We start from the raw sequence: 25,544 nt of genomic DNA, 5'->3' as shown, positions 1-25,544 counted from the left end.
GGTTTAGGCCAATCTAGTCCAGCATCTCGTCCTCACATCAGAAGGACCTGAGTACAACAGTACAGAACTGTCTCCCACCAGCTGATGTTCATAGGCCTAGTAATACAATTTGTAATCAATGCATCACTTGAAAACAGTAATAGCACCCCAAAAAAGTGTTCAGTCTCAATAGCCAAAGAAGAGCCTTTGAACAAATAAGAATTTAAAGTGAGTCAACATGCTGTGCTTAAACATACGAATTAGCAGTGCCTTTCGGACAGGATTCTCTGCCAGGATGTTGGTGGGAATCGAACTTGAGACCTTCTGCACGCAAAGCAGTTGCTCTGCCACTCAGCTATGGCCCTCCCCAGAGAATGCTTTTTCACCTAGGCGTTGCTTCTCTGCTTCTTCCTCAAGCAACAGAATCTGAAGACTTCTTGGGCAGGCACTGGAGTGCTTATCTTTTGAAGCCTCTGCTCAAACTCCCTTGCAGAATTAGAGCTAATAATAACACATTGCTGGCACCACACACCCTGGAATAATTGGTCCAAGTAATTACTGCATCTTCCCACTCCCACCCTGTTTCTGATTCAGATACCTTCTCTGCCCAAAAGTGTGCGCATGGACTACCAGCACCCTGCAGGAATTACTTCTTCATCTATTTCTTCTTCTACCAGAGTCCCTATATCAACTACTGGCACATCTTCCCTCTCTCTGGCCAGGCTCTGTTTGTTCTGGTTTTCATCATGCTTGGTAGGAATTTTCTGAACATCTTTGTGAACACTGACAATGTTCACTGGCCGGCCAGCCACCCAGTTAGTAAACATGAACAATCAATATCTTGAGCACATCTTACTTGGGGTAGCTCTGTCAGAAAAGCACGAGACTCTTAGGACTTAGCTACACTCATCAATTACATCCTTATAACTGAGCTCTGTGACAACAGATGGTGCTGCAGGGCAGAGATCCATTGCCAATGTGATTTTGCATTGAGAGCTTTTATAGTGTTTTGGGTTTTGGGCTTTTTAAAAATCGGTGTAGATCCAACTTTACTCTCAGGCTTGTGGGTTTGAGCCCCGTGGTGAGTGAAGGATTCCAATTCTACAAGTCTATGAATCTATTACAGTGGTACCTCGGGTTAAGAACTTAATTTGTTCTGGAGGTCCGTTCTTAACCTGAAACTGTTTCTAACCTGAAGCACCACTTTAGCTAATGGGGCCTCCTGCTGCTGCCGCGCCGCCGGAGCACGATTTCTGTTCTCATCCTGAAGCAAAGTTCTTAACCAGTGGTACTATTTCTGGGTTAGCGGAGTCTGTAACCTGAAGCATATGTAACCTGAAACGTCTGTAACCCGAGGTACCACTGTAATCTAATGGGTCATTAGGTAAGCCAAATTAAAATGGGTACCTGCTTGCCCTAGTTGTACCATATCTTAACTTAAACTGCCCCAACGAATTACTATCCATCCAGTGTGTGGATGCACAGCTCCATCACTCTACCCAGGGAGAGGTGGGAACTGGGACCCTGTGTGGAAATGCCCTACTCAAACCCCTCTCTTCCCATGCAAATGCCCCCACCTCCAGACGTGGATTTAGGGGAGTGTGACTGGCTCGCCTGCACTGGGTGAGCCAAGAGGGCACCGCAGGAGGTGCCACAACAATGCTGAACACCGGAAGGTGAGATGCAGAGGAGGGGCAATGAATTTAGGCGTTGCACAGGGTGCCACTGAAATTTTAAAGCCCAAAGTCCTCCACTACCCAGCCTGGCTGCAGTGACCTGGCAGGACAATAGATACAGTAGTGTCTCCAGGAATGACTCATGTGGAGGCTATCCTGACACAGCTGTTGTTTCTCTGTGGTGTGGATGTGAGGCCAAGGACAGCCCAGCTTCCCTAGAAGGACTGCTCCCACGAATCCAGTATTCCTGGCATTGCAGGTGTGCAGCCCCATTCTCTATGCCATCCCATCCCTGCCAGGTAAGCAACAGTGTCGCCAATATCAGGAGGGTGACTCTGCCTTGCCACAAAGGCCACTATTGTGTGGCTTGGTCAGCGGATCTGCTTCCCATGCCCCCCCCCCCCGTTTAGTGACCCCTGTCTTATATTAAATAGGATCTTAACAAAACCCTTATGATTGGTTTTTCCTTTCTTTGGCACATTCTGTGAGGAGCCTGCCCTGTGTGTTCCTGAATGAGTCACCGTTCTGCATTTGCTGTCCGTTTGGTAGGAGCACTCTGAATACTTTTGGGCACACTGGCAATGTTCGCTGGCCAGCTGGCCAGTAAACTCCTAAATTCTTCTTACATCAGCATCAATGATTTCATGAATGTATTGGCACATACCTAAATCTGCACCAGAGCCCCTTGTCGCAGATGCTTACACCTGCTGAACCTCAACATTCATTAAAGAAGACAGAATTACAATTAGAATGGCTATCTTTCCCCTAACAGTGGAACTTTGAGCTTCAAAGGCTTAGAGAAAGCAAGAGGATTGGGAAATGGGTGCCTTCTCCACAATGGGCAGGAATCAGAGCTTGACGGATGCTTGCCTTCACAACATCGGAAGTCTTAGGTTGTCTCCCACCTGCTCAGAGTATTTGGTCAGGCCATGTGCAGGTGCAATCTAATAAAATGACATTATTAAACATTCTGAGACAGGGCAACAGCTCTCCATACGGGTTTTCTCTGGCTGAGCTCTACCCGAAATAAACACATTGAAATTAATTTCAGTTGGCCTGCTCCGAGGATGCTTTGTGCCAGGACACTTGCCGCCGGTTGGATTCCCGCTTCTCCTCACCCCAGAATCTCTCCTCCCCGCGACCACCCTTTAAAGTGCTTAATGCAACAATGAGCGAGGATGGAGGTGGGTTTGAGGTAAGTAGCTCTGAGGCTTAATCCTTTGTTTGCTGCTGCTGCTGCAGGTTCCCCCTTTACTTGTCACTCTGGACGCACAATGCAGGCAGCTCCGCCACCTCTACATAAGCATGTTGGAGAATATACATAGAGCGAGAGAGGCGCGGAGGGTGGAGAGACGAGAGCTTGCGCACCCGAGCTTTCCCCGATTGGCTGGGCGATGCACAAAGACTCGGAGAGTCGCCATGGTCACGTGGCCCTGATGGCTTCCCATTGGATCCCGCGCACGCCTGTTCCCTCTCTCCTCCCCCCCCGCCTCTCTCTTTCCACTTTGTGCGGTTGCTGATTTGAAAGGAGGAGGAGGGAGAAGGAGCGGATCCGGCCGCGGGAGAAAAAGCAAAGGGGTGGGGGACAAAAAATATATATACAAAAAAGGGAGGGAGGGTAGAAGGAGCTCGGCGTGAGGCTGCTTGACAACGCGGGAAGGAGGAGGCGGAGGAGGTGCGGGGGGGGGACAATGCCATGGTGCCTCCTCCCGCCCAGCTGCTCTCTGCAAGCCGGTTCTGTGCCACCGCCAGTCCGGGCGTAGGAGCGCAAAGAGACACCCGGCAGCCGCAGGCGCCGCCTCCTGGGAAGCGAGAGTCTCTGCGGGGGGGCTGTTGGTTGTCAATGGCTGGCTGACCCCCCGATCCCCCGATCCCCGTTGTCGCCGCCGCCGCGCGGGCGAGCGGCTCCTGGCGCGGCTGAATGGGCGCGCGGGTGGATGGCTAGCCGGCCAGGCGGATGGAGGGATGCGGGAGACCCTGCGCGGCAACATCACCATGAGGACCTCGCCGCGCCGCGACCTCGGCCGGCTCTCCCGGCTGCTGCTGCTCCTGCCGCTCTGCTTCACGTGCGCGCTGGCCCTTGACTCGGGGCCGCGGAGCGCCACCGCCGGGCCAGCAGCAGCCGCAGGAGGAGGCGGCGGCGGCGGCGGGTCCGGCTCCGACGGAGGGTCCACAGCAGCGGCATCGCCTGCGGGAGAGGTGCGCTCCGGTGCGGGAGCCGAAACGCCGTCTCTGCTCTCACCTTCGCCGGCTCCTACTCCTCTTCCCCGATCCCCTCTTCTGCTTCCCCCACCGCCTCCTCTTTCTCCCTCGCCCACCACCCCGCAGCAAAACGGGGGCGAGGAGGAGGAGGAAGAAGAAGAAGGGAACGATCTTGGTTCCTGGGCGGCGGCGGCAGAAGCAGGCAACGCAACTGGGATCCAGCCCACCTTGGCGCCCCCCGATGACCCCCCAACCAAGCCTGCCGCTACTGCGGGAGCACAAGGGGGCAGCCGCTCCAGCTCCGAGGGGCCCGGCTCCGAGGCGCCCAGCCCCGGCAACGCCGCCTCGGCAATAGACGCGGCGTCCACGCACGTTCCCCCGGCTCCTTCTCCAGCCTCGGCGTCCGCGGCTCCCCAAGAACCGACCCTCAGCGTCTGGTCCAGCAGCGTCCCCACCGCCGAGCCCTCGTCGCCTTCCGAGGAGGAAGAGAAAGAAGATCTGGTGGCCCATAGTGGGATAGGTGAGTGGACGTACTGTAGATCGTTTGTGGGTGACACACGCGCATGCTAAAAGCAAAAAACAAAAGCGTTTTGTATGCGGAGAACTTACACTACAGGAGACACGTCGGGATGAATGGACACGACTAACTTAGGCCAATTCATGTCCATGGGTCTGTTCTGAGTAGTACGTCCTTGAACACAGCCAGTGCCATTCATAAGTCAGTTTTATCTTAAAGTCCAAGGGTCCAATGTAGATGTGGTTCCCAGGTAACCTTACCTATCCAGCTTCGGCAAAGGCACCTAGCCGATATTGCAGAGTTGGAAACGGTGCAGTAAAAATAGCAAGCGAAAATCATTAGGGAGCTCCAGCAGCCCCCTGTTAGGAAGGTTGCAAAGGTTTGGGGTTTGTTTTTAACTAAGGGTGAGAGGTGGGGTGTAGAAGATTATTGCTGGTGTGGAGAAAGTGGCTGGAGAGAAAACGTTCTCATAATGCTAGAACCCAACAGGAAGCTGGATGTTGGGAGATTCAGTACAGACAAAAAACAATGACTTATTCTTAACAGTTAAACCATTGAATTGGCTCCCACAAGAAGTAGTGGTGGCCCACGGGCAGCTTCAAAAGAGGGGGCAGGGCATGGAGGGATAAAACTATCCTAGGAGCCTCATAAGATGCCTTATATTGAGTCAAGCCATTGGACAATTTAGCTCTGTAATGCCAGTACTGAATGGCAGCAGCTGTCCAGGATTTCAGGCAGGGGACATTCCTAGTTTTAAGAGGAGGTACCAGGGATTGAACCTGAGCAGGTAAAGCAGATGTTGGCTTGCTGAGCTGCAGCTGTTCGCTCAGTGGCTACTCACTGTGGTGGCTGTGTCTTACCTCTACTGTCTGAGGCAGGCAGGGGGCCTCTGAATACCAGATAGCAGCAGCAGAGGTCTCCTGCTCTCCTGTCCTCTTGGGGAAGCAGGATGCTGGGTTAGGAAGTCTGGTCCAGCAGGGTTCTGCCTATGTTGTGTTGCCTGTGACTGCTCTGTGGATGCTCATTTAGAGATCGTGCTGCTACTTGTCCTGAGCCTCAAGGCTAGGGCAGGATGGAGGCACCAAAAGGAGGGGAGATGGCTTGATTTGTTTCCAAAGGCCCCAAGACCTTTACTGAAAGATATTCCTATGTGTGGACTAACATTTCAGGAAGAAGGAGGGTCATGCACCTGACTAATGAGTCAAGATTTAACATTTGTGATGCCATCACAGTTGGCACCATATTATTAATGCCTCCAATATTAATACAAGTAGTATTTGTATTAATGCTACTATTATTACTTATTTGTCATTATTACTTCATTTCAACAATTTGGGTTCAATGTATCTTTCTACTAGTAGGCTTGGTTGGGATAGACCACTGTCCTCTGTTATTAATATTTATTAATTGTTGTAGAGACTATTGTTATAGAGACTAGGGAATAAATTGTTGTCACCTCATATTAATATGTACTACAATGTGTTTCTTACTATTGTTTATACCATTGGTTGTCAGGACTTTTTTGGGAGGGGGTATAATCTCTCTTTCTCCTCCTCCTGCTCCTCCTTGTCCTAAGCTAGGGATAAATGTTGGTCCCCTATTATGGGAGGCAGTTGCTTTCTGGTTTTTTGGACTAGTTCCTCAGATAATAGATCATTTTGTGGAATGATTTTTTAAGGATACTCAAAATGGCAAAGGCGAGCAGCAGTTGTAGCAGTTGAAAGCAAAGAAGGAGAGTAAAATGAGAAGTGGTTAAAAGAGGCATGGAGAGAAATGTCTTCTTTGTGGGTAATATATTGATGGTTTTTGCTTGATGTTGGCCTTTGTCCTTGTCTATATTTTGAGGATTTGACCCATTTGCAGCATATTCTGGCTACTTCTAATGCCTGGTGGTCTCCAGATGTTTTGGAGAGCAGTTCCCATCTGCCCCAGCCACCATTGGAGCTCTCTCCCAAAACATCTGTAGGATACCAGGTTAGTATAAAGGTTGCACTAAAGCAGTTCTCCCTGTTCTGTTGCATTCCATGGCCTGGGGTAGGTACAACTCATAAACACAAGTGCAAATATTGTGGGGTGTTTTTAAATGAATTGTTAACTTGAGACATAAGGATGGCTTGAACTTTAAATAAACTAAAACATTTAACAAACCCACTAGATCTCCAGCATCCTAGTCAATCTTAATCAGCTAGATCAACCTCTTAAAAACCGTTTTAGTGACTAAAAAGTTGGCCCTGATTAATCAAAACAGTGTTGGTGTAATAGGTGGTATTCAACATTTTTAAGGGGAGTGGCCATAGCTGAGTGGTAGTGCATCTGCTTTGCATTTGAAAGGTTACAGGTTCAGTCTCTGACACCTCCAGAAATAACTGGAGGAGACCCTCACCTGAAACCCTGGACAGCTGCTGCCTGTCTGTGTAGACGGTACTGAGCTAGGTGGACCATGGATCTAGCTCTGTATAAGACAGTTCCCAATGGGTGATAGTCAACTAAGCTTCACTCAGAGTACGTACACCCACTGACATTAATGAACATGACTAAGTTAGGTCCATTAATTGCAATGGGTCTGCTCTGGGTAGTGTTCAGCTGTGTTTTACTTTGCAGAAATAGGATGCTTCTTTCTTCCTGCTGCCCAAATTTTGTTTGTGTGTCATACAGTCTGAGACATGTAACCAGGGTCAAGTGCATTAGTCATCATGATGGTGACATTCCCCCCCCTCCCCCCCACTGTCGGAGACAGTGTGCCTCTGATACCAGTTTCTGGGAGTCACAGGTAGAGAGAGTTGCTGTTGCACTCATGTCTTGATTGCATGAGTTGGCCTCTGTGTGAACAGAGTCATGGTGGACCCTTGGTCTGATCCAGCAGGGCTCTGTTTATGTTCTTATAAAAATACATTGCCTTCCCTGCAGTAATGGAGCAATCCTAATTTTCCTAGTTGGGGAAGGGCTGAAGCTCAGGGGTAGGTCCCAGGTCCAGCCTTTGTCATTTGCAGGTAGGACTGGGAATGCTTCTCACCTAAAACCCTAGAAAGCTGCTGCCAGAGATTGTAGGCAATCCTGAGCGACATGGACCAATGCACCTTTTGCAAGGCCAAAATTCGGCACCCTCTGCTTCTCACCTTCTGTTCTGCTCAATTCACTCAGTCCCCAGTGTGGGGGAACCGGTTGTGCTGCCCTAAATCTGCCTCTGGCACAATCCTGAATGTGCCTACTCAGAAGCAAGCGGTGCTGAGTTCATAGGGACTTGATGCTTCCAGGTCAATGGGTGAAGGGTTGCAACCAAAACCTTGTTTTGCCAGGAGTCAGCGCTAGTTCAAATTGCCCAATTCTGTAGCAACATATTAGAAACGCTTCCTCAGGTGGATTCCAGGACCAGAGAAATGTGTTTGTGTTTTAGGCTGTAAGGACTTGCACAATGGGTTGTATGAAACTGAAGCAGCTGGAGAACTGTATAATTTCTCTCTCTCTCTCTGTGTGTGTGTGTTTAAAAAAATGTTCTGCCATTCTCTGATTTTGTTATGATAATGATATTGATAACAGTATCATACCTTTTCATTAGTAATGCTTGACATAATAAAAGACCCTCTGACACGTGCATGGCTGGATGTGGCTTAACTGTACACAAGAAAGGGTCACGTCCATTGTTCCACCCACGTTTTGCCTCTGGCCCTGCTCACTTCTGTCATGTGGCCTCTGGAAGTTTGCCCAAGAGGGAATGTGGCCCTCAGGCTGAAAATATCTCCCCATCCCCAAATGAAATGCTTCCAATACCTATTAGTTCATATGGGGCTGAGGGAAGGTCCTGTATCTCCCCTTCCCACTAAACAGAAAGCCTTGGACCTTGCCTGTCTCACCCTGTGCTGGGGAGCAGAAGGTTCTGCAGACCAATGGAGAGGCTATTTGCATGGCACTTTTGACAGCTCCCAAGATACATTCTAGCTGCACAAACTCCCATCACCCCTAGCTAGCAAGGCTAGAGCTCAGGGATGATGGGAGTTGTAGTCCAACAACATCTGGGGACCCACAGGTTGAGAACTGCTGATCTAGAGGATCTGGGAGCTGGGAAACTGCAACTAATCCGGAATGCGGCAGCTAGACTGGTGACTGGGAATGTCCGCCAAGACCATAAAGCACCGGTTCTGAAAGACCTACATTGGCTCCCAGTTCAAAGTGTTGGTGTTGACCTTTAAAGCCCTAAACGGCCTCAGCCCTGTATACCTGAAGGAGCGTCGCCACCAATATCGTTCAGCCAGGCACTGAGGTCCAGCGACGAGGGCCTTCTGGCGGTTCCCTGACTGTGAGAAGTGAGGTTACAGGGAACCAGGCAGAGGGCCTTTTTGGTGGTGGCGCCCACCCTGTGGAATGCCCTCCCATCAGATGTCAATGAAATAAACAACTATGACTTTTAGAAGACACCTGAAGGCAGCCCTGTTTAGGGAAGTTTTTAATGTTTGATGTTTTATTCTGTTTTTAATCTGTTGGGAGCCGGATGGGTGGGGTATAAATATTAATAAATTATTATTATTATTATTATTATTATTATTATTATTATTATTATTACCATTATCACCTGCCTAAGATCACCCGCTGATGCCCTTATTTGTGTGCCTCTTCCACAAGAGATCCAGAGGGCGGCAACACGAGAACAGGCCTTCTCTGTGGTGGCTCCCCATTTGTGGAATGTTCTCCCCAGGGAAGTTCGCCTGGAGCCTTCATTATACACCTGTAGGCGCCAGGCAAAAACGTTCCTTTTTAACCAGGCTTTGGTTGATTTGATTTACATCCTATGCCCTTTTAAAATGTGGTGTTTTTTTGGGGGGGAGGTTATTGGGTTGTTGTTTTTATTTTGATTATGTATTTTGTGGTTTTATATTTTGATTTCATTCTGTGAACCGCCCTGAGACCTCCAGGTATAGGGCAGTATAATAATAATAATAATAATAATAATAATAATAATAATAGACAACTTTGTGAGCTTGCTATCACTAGATGTGGGGGCAGACCCTAGCTTAGGTGTCTTTACAAGGGGATTAGGCAACTTTACATAAAATGTGTCTATCAAGTGCTGATGGTTCTTAAATAGCAAAGTCAAGCCTCCAGATTTGGACGCAGTCTATCTCCAAGTGCCAGCTGCCGGAGGGGAAGAGCAAGCGAGAGCTTTGCCCTTCCTGTTCTGCTTGTGGGCTTTCTCAGAGACAGCTGGCTGGTGATTGACGGTAATAGGATGATGGAATAGATGGACCAGACTTTGCTGACCACCAGATATTTTGGGTGACAATTCCCATTGGCTGATAGAAGTTGGAGTCCAAAGCATCTGGAGGGCATCAGGATGGTGAAGGCTCGGATAGACCCTTAGTCTGATCCTGGAGACTCTTCCTGTGCCTTGCATCCCATACCCAGTTGCCTTGCCTGTGTTCCTGGGCCCCCTCAATGTATGCGTAAAAGAGGGGAAAGGGAATTAGTAACTGGCTGTGGCTAAGCCATTTGCCCTTGGATTCAAGGAACCCAGCAGGTGCTTTGATACTGACTCATGTCCGCAAGCTACTGATTCCCTCTCTTCCCCATACAGACTCAGCTTATGTTCATGGAGACTGCTGGGCAAATAATTGCAAATCTTGTCTTGAGCAGTTATTGGTTTAAGTGTGGCGGAGAAAGGAAGAGGTATACCGTATTTATTAAATTTGAATCCTATTCTTATGTAGGCCTTGGAAGTGGTCTGCCTTTCCAGGGGCTGACCAGGTGCATACCTGCTTAGTTTCAGCGATGCTACAACAACACCAGGTGTGCCTGGATTACTACTGCACCCAAGGTTACGTTGCCAAGGAACCTTTGCGGATGGATTCTGAGCCCGTGAGTCAGTTCCAAAAATAGCCTCCACATGTCCTTAGCAAGGCTGCAGCAGTGTCAACTGCTCCCAAGTGAAAATTAAAAACCCCACGTGAAGCAATGAGGACACCCTGTTCAATAGTTGAGGCCCTTCTCTGTATTCTGTCTCTGAGTAGGGGCAGAAGTTGGTGACACAAGAAGGGGCCTTATCAGTGGTGGCTCCCTGTTTGTATAATACTCTCCCCAGAGAAGCATGCCTGTCATCTTTGTCTATTGGTGGCCCAGGCTTTGGCTCTTAATTTGGAGGGTAGTTAGTTATGTTTGCAGCCTCTTGACTTGCTTTTCCTTTCAGTGGCGTGAGCAGGATTTTCCATTTACATATTTATGGGTGACCATTTTTAGATTTTTCTTCAAAATTAGATTTTGACTGTTTCATATGTTACCTATCTTGTCTTATTTTTTAAGTTGCTTTGAGACTCTTCAGTGAAAAAGTGATGAATAAATACAATAGAATACACACATACAAACACAAACACAAACACACAAACAACAATATTTATTGCACCTTTCTTCCGGGACAACAGGCGTGGGCAGCCTCATTCCTTTTTATCCTAGCCTTTGAGGTAGGTTAGCCAGAAAACATAAAAAGAGCCTTCTGGATCAGGCTGAAGGGCCATACAGTGGTACCTCGGGTTACAGACGCTTCAGGTTATAGACGCTTCAGGTTACAGACTCCACTAACCCAGAAATAGTACCTCAGGTTAAGGATTTTACCTCAGGATGAGAACAGAAATCGCGCAGTGGCGGCAGCAGGAGGCCCCATTAGCTAAAGTGGTGCTTCAGGTTAAGAACAGTTTCAGGTTAAGAACGGACCTCCAGAACGAATCAAGTTCTTAACCCGAGGTACCACTGTATAGTTCAGCATCCCATTCTCACCATGACTGACTATATTCCTCTGGGAAGCCTGCAAGCTGGGCATGAGCAAAGCAGCACTCTTCCCACCTGCAGTTTCCGGCAACTAGTATTCAGAGGCACCCTGCCCCCAACCTTGGAGGCAGAGAGAGACTGACTGGCCTGTGGTTATCCAGTGAGTGCCTGGTTGTCCCTAGTCCCTGATTGATACAATACCACCTTTTTCCAACCCGCAGCCCTCCAGGTGTTTCTGGCCCACAGCTCTCATTGTCCCTGACCACTGGCTATCCTGGCTGATAGGAACTGGAGTCCCACATGTGCCCCCATAAACCCTGCCTCTTCTCAGTCAGCCCCAACCTGCCTGCCCTCTTCCTTACACCCAGGCCCAGAGGTGGCACTGCTTATCTTCTCCTCCTCTTCAGTCTCAGTGTTGGCTTCCTAGAAACCAGCAGGGAGGAGCATGGCTGCAAACTTCCCACCTGCCATGGGCTCTGCCTACCACTCTTTAATAGAGATAAAAAAATGTGAAAGGGCGGAGGGTTTGGGCAGCCAAAGAGGAACATTGGATCTTGGGAGCTGCTTTTCTCAACACATGATGCAAGATGGAAATGAAATGCATTTCAAGCGTTTTGTGCAATAACGAATTCAATGTAGCATTGCGGCTTCTCAAACTTTTAAAGCCATCCAAGATAAGGAAGACAGTCTAATTCGACTATGGGGTGCAGCGCTCATCTTGTTTTTCAGGCCAAGGGAGCTGGTGTTTGTCCACAGACAACTTTCCGGGTCATGTGGCCAGCATGACTAAACCGCTTCTGGCGCAATGTGACGGAAACCAGAGCAGCGCACAGAAACGTGTTTACCTTCCCGCCACAGTGGTACCTATTTTTCTACTTGCACTGGTATGCTCTTGAACTGCTACATTGGCAGAAACCGGGACAGAGCAATGGGAGCTCACTGCATCATGCAGATTCGAATTGCCAACCTTCTGATCAGCAAGCCCAAGAAGCTCAGTGGTTTAGACCACAGCGTGACCCACTCCCCTATATATATATATATATATATATATATATATATATATATATATCCCGCACACATACTGTATAATATTTGAAGGGATATATTCTCCACCTGCTCTGAGCAAAGCAATAACGTTTAAGGCTTGTTCACATGTTACACTGTACACAGGTACAAGTTGTACAAGTGTTTGCATAGTCTGTACATAATAGTTGAGCTGTGCAACCATTTCCCATTCTCACTGAACATTACGGGAGAAGTATTTCAGTATGCCGCTTAACGATTCATGTATACAGATAGTATACTTGTTGAATGTAATATGGGAACAGCTACACACATACACACTTTGTCTTATTTAACACACACCTGTGCATTCACACTTGATATTATGGTTCAATAAGCCACTTGACTGACCTTGCAGTTCCCAGAAAACATACATAGAGAATGAAAAAAACAACAAAATGCGCATATATGTACACCTTGCAGTGAGCTGCACTTATGTCGGTATTTTTCACCACCTGATTTCCATTGCAAAAGCATTTTGAAACATATTTAAGGAAATAACTTTGTAATGTGTCAGGAAGCTCCCTGCTACACTTTAAAATTGTCTCTGCTGCCACCAGTGAGGATGTATCAGCAGCAGAAGCATTTTCTTTCATTGATCTTGGTTGTTCCTGAGATTTATAACCTGCCTTTCATCAAAACAGCAACTGAAACCCACAAAGGGTTTCAGATAGCATTAAGAGCATGAGAAAACACATCACCTGTTACTTAAATGATAGCAAAAAAAAAAAGAGAGGCTAGGTGAAGGCATCAGGGAGGAGCATTCCATAAGCTGGCAAAGAGCAGGAATCTACCAAAACGTTCACCAGTAGTTAGGTAAAAAGTGTATTTTTTGCTCTGGCCAGAACACAGAAGCAAGAAGTCTCCTCCATCCTTAGGAACATAGGAAGTTGCCCTATACCAGGGGTCTGCAACCCACGGCTCTGGAGCCGCATGTGGCTCTTTTACACCTTTGCCACGGCTCCGGTGGGGATACTAGCGAGGGGAGGAGGCGCATTGTGCGCCCCGACACTCCCCACTGTGGCGGGCGCTGTACTGGCTGTGACGTTGCATGGGGGCGGTGCGTGCGTTAGTCACGCACCGTCCCGACGTCACCTTCCCGCCCACTGTCAGATCGCGGCTCCGGAGATATATTTGTTTTAAATGTCGCAATGGTTTTGCGGCTCCCAGTTTTTTTTTCTTCAGAAACGGGTCCAAGTGGCTCTTTTTGTCTTAAAGGTTGCAGACCCCTGCCCTATACCATCCACCCACCCACCCATCCATCTAGCTGTCAATCTGTGGGATTTCATACTGGCAACATTCTTAGCTGCATCTGGAGATGCTGGGGACTGAGCTGTAGAGTTTGAAGGGGACCCCCCAGGGCCACCGAGTACAACCCCTTGCAATGCAGGAATCTCAACAAAAGCATCCATGACCGATGGCCAGCCTGCCTCTCGGGTGCTCTACCATGGAGCCATTGTGCCTGGAGAAATGCAAAGACTCTCTGAGTTTCAGAAGCACAGGGAAATGGCAGGGACACTCTCTGACAGCCTTTTCCTACTTGCTTCCAACTTGGACTCCCAGTTGCCCCAGGCACAGGCCCAGACCGGGGCGGGGGGGGGGGCATATGGGCCACTTGGCTCGGGCCTCCGATTCCAAAGGGGGCCTCGGTCAACATATTCACAATCGCAGGGGATGCACTGGGGCGAATGCAAGGATTCAAGAATTCGCAGAAAATAGAGCTAGGAAAGCATTTTTAAATGTAAATACATAAAATAACCCTTTTCCCTATGTATTTTTAAAAAGCACTATTGTATATCTTTATTTTCCATTTTGTCTTTATATGCAGATATGGTTCAAGCCTTGAAATAAAATTATTTGTCAGCATAACTTTTGTGAGAATTACTAATATACTTATTTATAAGACTTCAGTTATCCCCAGAGTAAAAAAAGGGGGGGCACATTATCTACCTGGCCCGGGCCTCTGCCTGGCTCTGCAAGGCCCTGCCCAGGCAACATGACCAATGGTCAGGAGTTAAATTAAAACCACAGGATGTGGAAGCTCCTTCTATGATCCTCATCAGTACTTCTTGCTTCTTCCTATGAGGCATACTGCAGGGGGTGGAAGCCAGGGTGTAGCTAGGATTTTTGCTGGTGCGGGGGGGGGGGGGCAGAACGAACATGATTGGTCAGTTAGTTAGTTAAGTATTTCTATTGTTTTACTTGATGGGGGGGCAGCGGCCCCCTGCCACCCCCCGCTATGCCCCTGGGTGGAAGCTCCCACCCCTGTCTTCAGCTGGGGAGGAGGGCACGGGTTTCTTTATCACATTGTTGCGGGGCAATGAGTTCAGTTCAGACCACAACAGTGGCGTAGCGTGGGTTGTCAGCACCCAGGGCAAGGCAAGTAATTTGTGCCCCCTAACCCGTGGATTTGCGCCCCTAACCCGTGGATTTGCGCCCCCTAACCCTATCCCCCAGATGTTGTGCCCGGTGCGGCCGGCCCCCCCTGCACCCCCCACGCTACGCCACTGGACCACAACTCCGCATTTAATACTGATTCAATTGTATTTTTATTGCTTCCTTTTATTTCTCTTTTCACATTTTATTCTCTTACTGTTTGCATTTTGTGAGATGTTGCATTGTAATATGGCAGAACACAATAAAGGAAGCTGTAGAAAAACAATTAAAAACCATACAGCTTCTTTTAGCACAGCACATTGTGATTGCTGCAACAAGTAGAAAAAGCATGAAGTACGTAATCCACCAAGTTCATCAAGTTGGGGGGTGGGGGTGGGGTGGAGTGGACAGCATTTGGGAACCACTATGAAGTGGTACCGTTCCAGCAGGTCTTTGTCTTATGACAGATCAGGTCTCTGTGTTTGTGCCAACAGTAGCCAGACAGATTATTCATCCAATGCAGAGGTTGGGGGAAGAGGCATATTCCACCCATGCCTTGGCCCACAAGACTCAAGGGAGGGAGGAACTGAAATCAAAATGTCACAGTCACATAAGCAGGAGCTGTTGACAGAGGCTGACACAGGAATCAGCCCCTGTGGCGATGCTTGGTCAAGGCAAAACAGGGAAACTGGATCTCTTAGCCTCCTTGTAACATATTGCTACCATCTCTGAGCTTCAAAGTGTTGGTGCTGACCTTTAAAGCCCTAAACGGCCTCAGTCCTGTATACCTGAAGGAGCGTCTCCGCCCCCATCGTCCAGCCCAGACACTGAGGTCCAGCGCCGAGGGCCTTCTGGCGGTTCCCTTGCTGCGAGAAGTGAGGTTACAGGGAACCGGACAGGGGGCCTTCTCGGTAGTGGCGCCCGCCCTGTGGAATGCCCCCCCCAGCAGATGTCAAGGCAATAAACAACTATTTTACTTTTAAAAGACAAATGAAGGCGGCTCTGTTTAGGGAAGTTTTTAATGTCTGATGCTGTACAGTGGTACCTCGGGTTAAGTACTTAATTCGTTCTGGAGGTCCATTCTTAACCTGAAACTGTTCTTAACCTGAAGCACCACTTTAGCTAACGGGGCCTCCCACTGCCGCCGCACCGCCGGAGCATGATTTCTATTCTCATCCTGAAGCGAAGTTCTTAACCCGAGGTAATATTTCTGGGTTAGCGCAGTCTGTAACCTGAAGTGTATGTAACCTGAAACAGCTGTAACCTGAAGTACCACTGTATTGTTTTTAGTATTCAGTTGGAAGCTGCCCAGAGTGGCTGGGGAAACCCAGCCAGATGGGCGGGGTATAAATAATAAATTATTATAATATTATTATTACCGTATTTTTGCTCTATAAGACGCACTTTCCCCCTCCTAAAAAGTAAGGGGAAATGTGTGTGCGTCTTATGGAGCGGATGCAGGCGGGAGGCTCTGCTCGGCGCTCCCTTTAAAGAGCTGCATGGAGTGTGTGTGCAGCTCTTGGGGGCTTTTCCCCGAGGAGGGCTGCCCTTCTCCCTCCTCAGGGAAAAGCCCCCAAGAGCTGCACACACACTCTGCGCGCTCTTTAAAGGGAGCGCGGCTCTTGGGGGAGCCTTAGCCGCATGCAGCCTCTCCCGGGCAGGGGGTGAAGACTCCCCTTGCCCGGGAGAGGCTGCACGCGGCTAAAGAAGAATCCAGGACAGTGAGCGGGATGCATCCCGCTGTCTGTTCTAGCTTCTGGCTTAGCCCCGCGAAGCCTCCGCAGGGGAGTGGGGAGCCTTCATCCCGCTCCCCTGTGGAGGCTTCGTGCAGCTATCCCTGGCTTTTGCGGGAGGTGGGGGAAGGGACAGAGCGCGGGGCTCTGTCTCTTCCCCCACCTCCCAGAAAAGCCCCCAGGAGCTGCGCTCCCTTTAAAGAGTGCACAGCTCTTGCGGGAGGAAAGCCAGTAGGCTTGCTTTTGCTGAAGCCAGGAGGGCAAGAGGGGTCAGTGCGCACCGATCCCGCTTGCTCTCCTGGCTTCAGGGGTAGCCCCGCAAAGCCTCCTGAGCGAAGATGGAGGAGCGCTCCCTCTTAGCTCAGGGTGCTTTGCGTTCCTTTCTTATTTCTTTCTTGTTTTCCTCCCCTAAAAACTAGGTGCGTCCAATCGTCCGGTGCGTCTAATAGAGTGAAAAATACGGTGTTATTTTTACAAATGGCTCAAGCATGCCACTGATTTTCTCTTTACCACCCCTGCTTTCCTCCTTCCTCTTGTGTTTTGGCCTGGCTGGGATGTGTCCTTGAATTCAGTTACCCTTTGTCGGGGGGCAGGGGGGATGTGGGATTGTGGAAAAAACAGTGCACAAAAGTAAAATGTGAGGGCCTTGCCTATGGCCCTGACGACCACTGGAAGGATTGGGGCCCTTGGCTGAGGAAAGGTTTCCCATCCTTTATGCAAACCCAAACAAGGTTGACATGATCCTGATAGTCTCCTTTGAAGCTGCATGGAGTTTATATGCAAGAGATTGCCTCTTTGAAACCTTAGAAATGTTTCCCTTTCCATGACGCCACTGACTGTCTCCTTGCCCTTGGCCAAGGTACTTTTCTTCCTGTTTCCTTTGCCACATCACCTCATCCTCACAACTCCCACCTGATTAAGAGGATTCCCTGTCAAAGCTTGTGAAGCTCTTTGAAGTTTAGAAATGCAAATTATAATGATTAATGCTGGTTGATCTCTCTTAGCTCTGCTGCCTCCCCAAGGCACCAGTGATGGCTTGAGGATGAGAGGAGAACACTTCTTAAATGGTCCAGGTGGTCAGTTTCTGAAATTTTAGCCCAGCCCCAAAAGGAGTGGAGGCAACTGCACCACTGCTGAGATTAGGGGCGATTTTGCAGTTCTCTGAATTTCTCTCCAGATTTTTGAATTTCAAATTATTTTATTTTGTTTCAAATTATTTTATTTTATTATGCGATATGTCTAAAATTCTCCATTCTTCCATTAAATACACAGAGACACACAGCGCTCTTTGCCAGCTTTGCCAACCCCACCTACCCCTCTTGCCAACTTCCCACCTTTCCACCTCACCCAAAACCCACACAACTCCTTCTGGCCTGGGCAACCCCTCCCCCCCAAGCTCCTGACATCCCTCCAGACATCCTCCTGCCATTCCTTCCACACACAGCCACCCTTGGCAGCATCTTCCACCCCCACCCCCCAGACACCCCACTTCTTTCTACCCTTCCACAATTACAGCTCCTTCCATTTGCTGCAGGCAAATTTAATAGGGCAGGTAGGTGCTTTGCCTTGCGAACTGCTGACCTAGTGGGCAAAGGGTCTTCCTGCTCACCCATTAAACTTCACTGCCAGCACATTTAATGGAGGAGGACAGGCACTTTGGACATCCTTCCCCCCACCCATCTGCCATGGATGCTTTCTGGGTTGGACTAGATGACCCCTAGGGTCCCTTCACACACACACACACACACACACACACACTTCATACAAAGTGCTGTGCACGCAGCTTAATCTGCAAGGATTGTTGGGGTCCAGCCACATTGTTAGGAAGGGTGAGTTGTTGCACATCAGACAACAAATTAAAGGGCAGTAAATTGGTGGCTTGTTTGTTTGTTTTTACCACCACAGTGAGCCAGGTTGCTCGTTCTCACCAGCCTCAGGCACTAGGCTTGGTGTCTAAGAGATCAGCAGGGTAGAGGACTTGCCTCGCAAGCCAACCAGCCTCTGCTGGAAGCCCCAGAGAGCCGCTGCTATCAGTGTAGACAGTCTTGGGTTGGATGGACCAATGGTCTAAGGCACCTTCCTCTGGGTCACACAGAGAACCCAGCCAGGCTGGCAGGTGAATCTAACTTCTACTCTGAAGATGAGACCGTGACTTTCACCACAAGGGCAGCAGGATAGCTTAGCACAGGGGTCCCCAAACTAAGGCCTGTGGGCCAGATAAGGCCCGAGGGACTTGTTTATCTGGCCCGCAGCGACCCGTGTCGCCCGCTCTTATCGGCACTGTGCTGCGTGGCTGCCCACTTCCAGGTCGAAGGAGCACTGGAAACAGCTTGTGCTCATGCGCAAGTGTTGTGCACATGCACAAGAGTTATTTCCGGTGCACAGCTGGGTCAGAGGAGGCCTGTGCACATGCGCACAAGCTATTTCCGGTGCTCCTTCGAGCTGGAAGTGCGCCAGAAATAGTGTGTGCGCACGCGTATGGGCACGTGCTCCACTGCCCTTAGGCCTGCCGCGCGATCGGCGCTGGAGACACCGGCCTGAGGCGCGATAAGTTTGCTGACCCCTGCCTTAGCGGGTGATGAGCAGCTAGCAGGGCAGATACAGCTCTGTCCTCTGACATCTTTCTGTTGCTCTAACACTCCCTTGTCGCTGTCCCCCGCCCCCCGAAGCTGCTTCATTCTTCCTCATGGTAAGGCCTGTTCTGTCCCAAACCTGACAGTCAAGGATTTTGACCCCTGACACGTTTAGTCCTTCTCTCACTTGCCTTCTGGGCAGACCTGGAGGGTTTTTTCTACATGGAGTCATCTGCCTTCAATGAATGTCAACCGTCCTGTTTTCTCTTGTGAAAGCTGCCTGGTGTGGAATGCAACCAGTTTGGCTTTGATATAAAAGGTGTGGGCTCTGGTTGTCTCTGCACAGGGGGTGGTCAGAATCACAGGCCTCTCGCCAAGAGTCCCAAGTTCCAGTGTTCAAAATTATCCAGGCACCAGGCACATTTTACACCTGGTGCAGGTACGATTACAACCACGTGGAGGTCTCTGGGTGCCAGGCTGGTGACTGGGGAAAGCAGAATGTCACTTAGGACTCAGCTATATAGCTGCAAATAAAACGTTTTAAGTGTGTTGTAAAGTGCAATATACAAATTTGACAGTAGATGGTGATGGTGAGCTATGGCAAATTCAACATTTTTTTCCAGAATTTTTTTTTAAAAAGGATTTTCACAGCGTTTTTTATATGTATGTAGATTCCACCCTAGAGAAGGATCTGAAATAGTTTCCTTGAAGCTTGAATTATTTTTCTGGATTGTTTTATTGAATGTTTTAATGTAAACCACCTTGAGATTTGGTCTGTAAAATATAAAGTGGTATAGCAATGGAAATATGAATGATAATCCCACAGGGGGCGGGGACATCACCTAGACATTCCATGGCGATGACTGCTGCCTATGTGTAAGGAGCCATTTAACGACTGTGTTATATACCTGAGTTTCTAACGCTGCCACACTCATCATATACGGCTGCTTCGTGGTTGGAGAGAGAAATGGTGAGCGCCCTTTTTGAATAGCAGAGGTGGGGAATGTTTTTCTGGGAGACCTTCCAGGGGCAGCATGCAAGTGGTGGGCTGGCCAGAGGTGAAAGAGCAACAAGAACAAATTTTGCTTTTGTATAGTTGGCTAGCACCCGCTCTGAGACCCCACAGCTAATTCTCCCCTGGCCTCCTCGCTGGCCCGAGGGGGATCAATTCAGCCAGGTAGCCCTGGGGATTATCTAATTGATTTTTGAATTTTATTGTTATTCATGTTTTTATGCTGTATTTTATGCTGCTTTTATAATTAAGTGTTTTAAAGTGTTTTAAATTTTGTTGTTAGCCGCCCTGAGCCTGGTTTTTGAACTAGGAAGGGTGGGGTATAAATAAAAAATTATTATTATTATTATTATTATTATTATTATTATTATTATTAGTTTACACACACACACACACACACACACACACACACACACACACACACACACCCCATCCTAGGACAAACACTGTTCAAGGCAGACACAAACACTCAGGGAGGGTATTAAGTGAAGGTGGGAGAGTCCTGAGGGCCAGATAGACTTGGTGCCCACTCCCCCTACTTTTTGCCCCTGGGCTTCAGACTTCCCACCCCTGATTTATACCCTGTTGTTTGGAGAAAATGGAGCTGGCTTTTTTTCAAAAAAATCATTTGTTTTGATTTGTTTAAAGTGTTACAAGGCAGCTTGCAGCAAATCACAATCTAAAACACACACACTTATAAAATCCAGTATTTTGCAGGTGAAGTATTTATTTATAAGATAATTAATCTCTCCCACCTTTCCAGGGCTGCTGACATCATATCTATTAATTTAATTAGGGCATGTATAAGGAGAACCAGTTTTATCCTCACAGCAACAGATAAAAATGTGAGAAACTGAGAGAGCTGCTGCCAGTCAGAGTGTACAGTATTGAACAAGATGGACTAATGTTTACAAACATGCATACATACACTGAGGTAAAATATTCATTAAAATGTATATATTTGTGAAAATAACATATAGAAATGCATTGTTTTATGATAAATTTCTCCCCACTCCCTCGCACTAAGTCCAAAGCATATTTGGATGGTGGGAATCTCCCAAGTAGCCAAGACTTCATACTGCTGACCACGTTATGCAGAATGTCAGCCCTCCTGCAAACAACTGTAGCAGACGATGCTCAGATATTAATACCAGCTCGGGGGGGGGGGGGAATACATCTTTCCTAGAAAACACATAATTAATCTTAAAAACCATTGTAAACTGCTAAAATCATTAGTTGGGTTGGAATAACACTTGCAGTTTAATGCTGAACTTTGGATATAATGGAGATGTAAAAGATTTGGATGCAGGAGGAAACGGTTGGTTGTTGGATAATTGATTGTAAAACTTTAAACTGAAAAAATAGACCTCCAGCAGCTGTTAAAATGCAAAAAATAAAAAAATAAAAATTACCTCTTTCCTGGGAAAGGGAAATTCTTTTCATGGTTTAAAATATCTGTGCCTGATGCTTCAGAAACTTCAGATAGCAGTTTCTTTTCCTTATGATAAAGCACAAAAGTCCTCTTGGGCCCAACCTATCTCAAGAGAGAGAGAGGGTGGGGGGAATGTAGCAGAAGCAACATCAAGATACGTAAAAACAATTTACATAAGTGGAGCACAGCCTCATCTGTGGGGATAGTATATCTAGGGCATGGGTAGGCAAACTAAGGCCCGGGGGCTGGATCTGGCCCAATCGGCTTCTCAGTCCGGCCCACGGACAGTCCAGGAATCAGCGTGTTTTTACATGAGTAGAATGTGTGCTTTTATTTAAAACACATCTCTGGGCTATTTGTGGGGCATAGGAATTTGTTCACACCCCCCCCAATATAATCTGGTCCCCCACTAGGTCTGAGGGACAGTGGACCAGCCCCCTGCTGAAAAAAATTGCTGACTCCTAAATTCTAGGGCATAAAATAATGCCCAGTTAAGACTCCTAAAACACATTTGTGCCTTTGGTAGCCAAAGGAACTGTAATATTTGGCATTCACCAGGGACAGATCCTGTTTTCAAGCAGGGATACTGACAGAAATACGGGGGGGGGGGGGAGGGACCCAACCTGCATAAGCGGACCACATCCTCCTTTGTGGGGATAAAAAATTGGGCATAAAGCAAGCTCCCAGTAGAACTGCCAATGTATATTTATTCTCTTGGTGGTGAGAGGAACTTCAGCTTGTGGTATTTACCAGGGTCAGTTAAATCTTTTGTAGGTTAATTACTGCTTGGGATATTATTATTATTATTATTATTGAGGGGGATTAAAATATTTAGTTAAATTGCGCAAGGAACCGTTCCACTGCCATCCCGTTGTTGTTGTTTAGTTGTTTAGTCGTGTCCGACTCTTCGTGACCCCATGGACCAGAGCATGCCAGGCACTTCTGTCTTCCACTGCCTCCCGCAGTTTGGTCAAACTCATGCTGGTAGCTTCGAGAACACTGTCCAACCATCTCATCCTCTGCCGTCCCCTTCTCCTTGTGTCCTCCATCTTTCCCAACATCAGGGTCTTTTCCAGGAAGTCTTCTCTTCTCATGAGGTGGCCAAAGTATTGGAGCCTCAGCTTCAGGATCTGTCCTTCCAGTGAGCACTCAGGGCTGATTTCCTTAAGAATGCAGAGGTTTGATCTTCTTGCAGTCCATGGGACTCTCAAGAGTCTCCTCCAGCACCCTAGTTCAAAAGCATCAATTCTTCGGCGATCAGCCTTCTTTATGGTCCAGCTCTCACTTCCATACATCACTACTGGGAAAACCATGGCTTTAACTATACGGACCTTTGTTGGTAAGGTGATGTCTCTGCTTTTCCCATTACTGCTTTCCAAACAGTAAATGTTGATGAATGTCATTTGAATTTCAGCAGCTAGTCCCTAAGAAGTACAAGATCCACGGTGAGATTAGAAACATTCTGCTGTGCCACCTGGGCTTCCTTTTCTCCCAGACTCTTGGAAGTTCTGGTCTGTGGGAACACAGATGTAGGTCTGTGCAGGTGTGTATGTCCTGATCCACCCAGATTATGAGACATGGAGTCTAGCAGAGTTACAGCTCTGTGCCTGGAGCCACCATTTTGCACCTGGTTCTGGTTGGTGGATCTCAGGGTTCCAGTGAAAAACAAATAAGATCCTTTTGCCCGCACCTGGACGTACAGGTGTCCAACATCTGCCAGATTATCCACTTTATAACCATCCTGACCAGACAAGGGGTCAAGGCAGGTCAGTGATTGCAGAACCATGGATAGCTCCAAGCAGGCAACTTGCTTCAGCAAAGGGTCAGGATGGTGAACTGAGATCTTGTTCATCTCTTCCACAGTCTCCCAAGGGCCTGAATGTTCTGGTTCCTAAAGGGCCAGCCCCATTGCCTGGAATATGGTTGCTTCTTTGCCCTTTTGAGAGCTCTGCCTGGCATGCTTACTGTGCTGTTGGTGGGACTCAATTCCTCGGATGAGCCAAGCTCAAGTGTAGACATCTGTGATGGTCCTGACTGAGGATTCTGGCCACCAGTCTCAGGTCTTGTGGGTTTTGAACCACCAGCATCAGGGGGGTGGAGCTGAATTCAGGGGGTGCTTGTCAAAGTGCCTTCTGGAGAACCCCTGTTACAGGGGTGAGGAACCTTGCTCAGTCTAGGGGCCACATTCCCTTCTGGGCTACCTCCTGTGGGTTACATGCTAGGGGTAAAAGTAGGTGGAGTAATGAATGTAAACTGTACCTTGTACAGTAGACTAGTTTCTACACACAGCCCTCTCTATCTTCTATCCAAGCAAGCAAGGAAGAAAGCAAGCTGGAGGCACTATCAATTTTCAAGACATATTCCAGCCTGGCAAAATGTGTGCTCTGGAGTGAATTCTAAGGGTCAGACAGAGAGGCCCTGAGGTTCCCTATGCCTGGCCAGCTCTTCTATTTATGATCCACCAGATCAGCCAGACCATGCTTTGCCAGGGTGCTGAGGTCCTGCCACCTGCCCAAAGTGGCCATGGACAGAAGCCCCATTCCCCATCCCAGTTTTGGAACTGAATTCTCACCCCTCTTTTCTTACATTTCCATTTTCCTGACTGTGGCTGGGGTCGAATGAGATTTGCCCAGAGGGCAGAAACACACACACACAGAGGACACAATTTCTGCCCCCCACCCATTAAAAACAGCCTCCAAATTAGGGGTAGGAAAACACTTTCAGCTGTGGGGTGGTCTGTCTGCCACTGGTGGGCAGGGCCAGAGATGAAAGTGAGTGGAACGTTGGCAGAAGTTTGCAAGGCAACAGAGGGCACATTTGTAAAGTAGCCATACTTCTCTCATACACCACCTTCCAGGCACACAAAAGGAATTATCACAGTCAAGGCACATATCCCAGCCAGGTAAACCCACTCAAGGAGGGTCCTGCATAGAGCAGTGAGGGCACGACCTGGGAAGAGTCCTGAGGGCTAGGTAGAGAGGAATGGAGGGCTGCATTTGAACCTAGGGGTTGAAGTTCCCCATTCCTTGTTGTCAGCTTCCAAATCTTAGGGGGACTTTATAGCCAGCCTCCAGTCCAGTGCAAGGAATTGGGATTGTGTGCCCGTGTGTGCCCATGTGTGTGTGTGTGGGGGGGGGTGGTTAGGAGAGAAAAGAAATGAATCACCCACGTCAAGTTTAACAGCATAGAAATCTCTATGGCATTCAGCAGAAAAGGAATGTAGCCCTGAAACAATCAACCAGATTTGGAAAGATCGAAACAGCCCTGGGTGCATTCATGCGCTGTCAGTGTGTTTGCATGGGACATTGTTTGCAGACAGCAACATGCAATGTTAGCAGAAAGTCTGATCAGCCAGCCTTCCCCCACCCCCAAATCAGGCAGAATGTGACTGTTTTGCTTTTGGGTGCTGTCCAATCCAATATTGCCCCAGTCCCTTAGGATCATTCCGCATGTTACCAAATTCCCATTTGCAAGGTAGGTTTAACCAACAGATATGACAGGCCTACTCGCTTATCCATCTTATTGTTACATGCAAGATGATTCTCTGCCTCAGGATTCAGGAGTGGCTTTTAGCTCAGTGACAGAGTTCATGCTTTGCATGCAGAAGGTTCTAGGTCCATTCCTTGGCATCTCCAGGTAATTCTAGAAAAGCACTCTGGCTGAAACCCCGGAGAGCCTTTGGTCCAAGGGTGGTTTAACAGGGAACTCCCAGGGAATTCTGTGGATTGTAGCTTTGTGAGCACTTTTAGCACCTTAACCCAACCCTGGTTCCCGGGAGGGGTTTTTTGGGGGTGGGGGTGGGAGCCATGATATGATACTGCTTTAAATTTATGGTGCAGATGGTGCCAACATTAGGTTCCACCTTCCTGACCATTGGCCAGGCTGACTATTGCTGATGGGAGTTGGAATCCATCAACATCTGGAGGGCCGCAGGTTCCCTTGCCCCTGTCTTAATATGCGTAGTAAAAGTTTGTCAATATAACAACAGTTAATAAAAAGCAGATTGAAAGAAGTATGTCTTGAGCGGGTTGAGCAAACAACCAGGGATAGGACTTGTGGCAATAACAAGGAACTGCCAAATGTCAGTGGGTTGCTAACAGTACATTGGGATAGGAATTGCAAAAACTGTCTTTCCTGAATTGCTTCAGTTTTAAACCAGCAATCTTCTTTTGCCTCTGCTAACCAAAAAAGTTAGGAGTGGGTTGGGGTTAATTAGGCTGAGATCCAGAGCT

General features: G+C 48.2%; 1 protein-coding gene across 1 annotated transcript in view; it reads left to right on the top strand.

The window, feature by feature from the left end:
• Window positions 1-3,167: 3,167 nt before the first annotated feature.
• MEGF9 (multiple EGF like domains 9) overlaps window positions 3,168-25,544 on the top strand; it is a 93,468-nt gene continuing 71,091 nt past the window's right edge. Inside the window, exon 1 of the mRNA XM_083485860.1 lies at window positions 3,168-4,377. Coding sequence (XP_083341986.1) covers window positions 3,621-4,377 — 757 coding nt within the window. The 5' untranslated portion in view covers window positions 3,168-3,620. The remainder of the gene's footprint in view (window positions 4,378-25,544) is intronic.

Source organism: Podarcis liolepis (assembly GCF_965112155.1).
Source record: "Podarcis liolepis genome assembly, chromosome: Z".
Lineage (NCBI taxonomy): Eukaryota > Metazoa > Chordata > Lepidosauria > Squamata > Lacertidae > Podarcis > Podarcis liolepis.
Note: the sequence above shows the minus strand (reverse complement) of the source record. Positions and strands in the feature narration are given on the sequence as shown.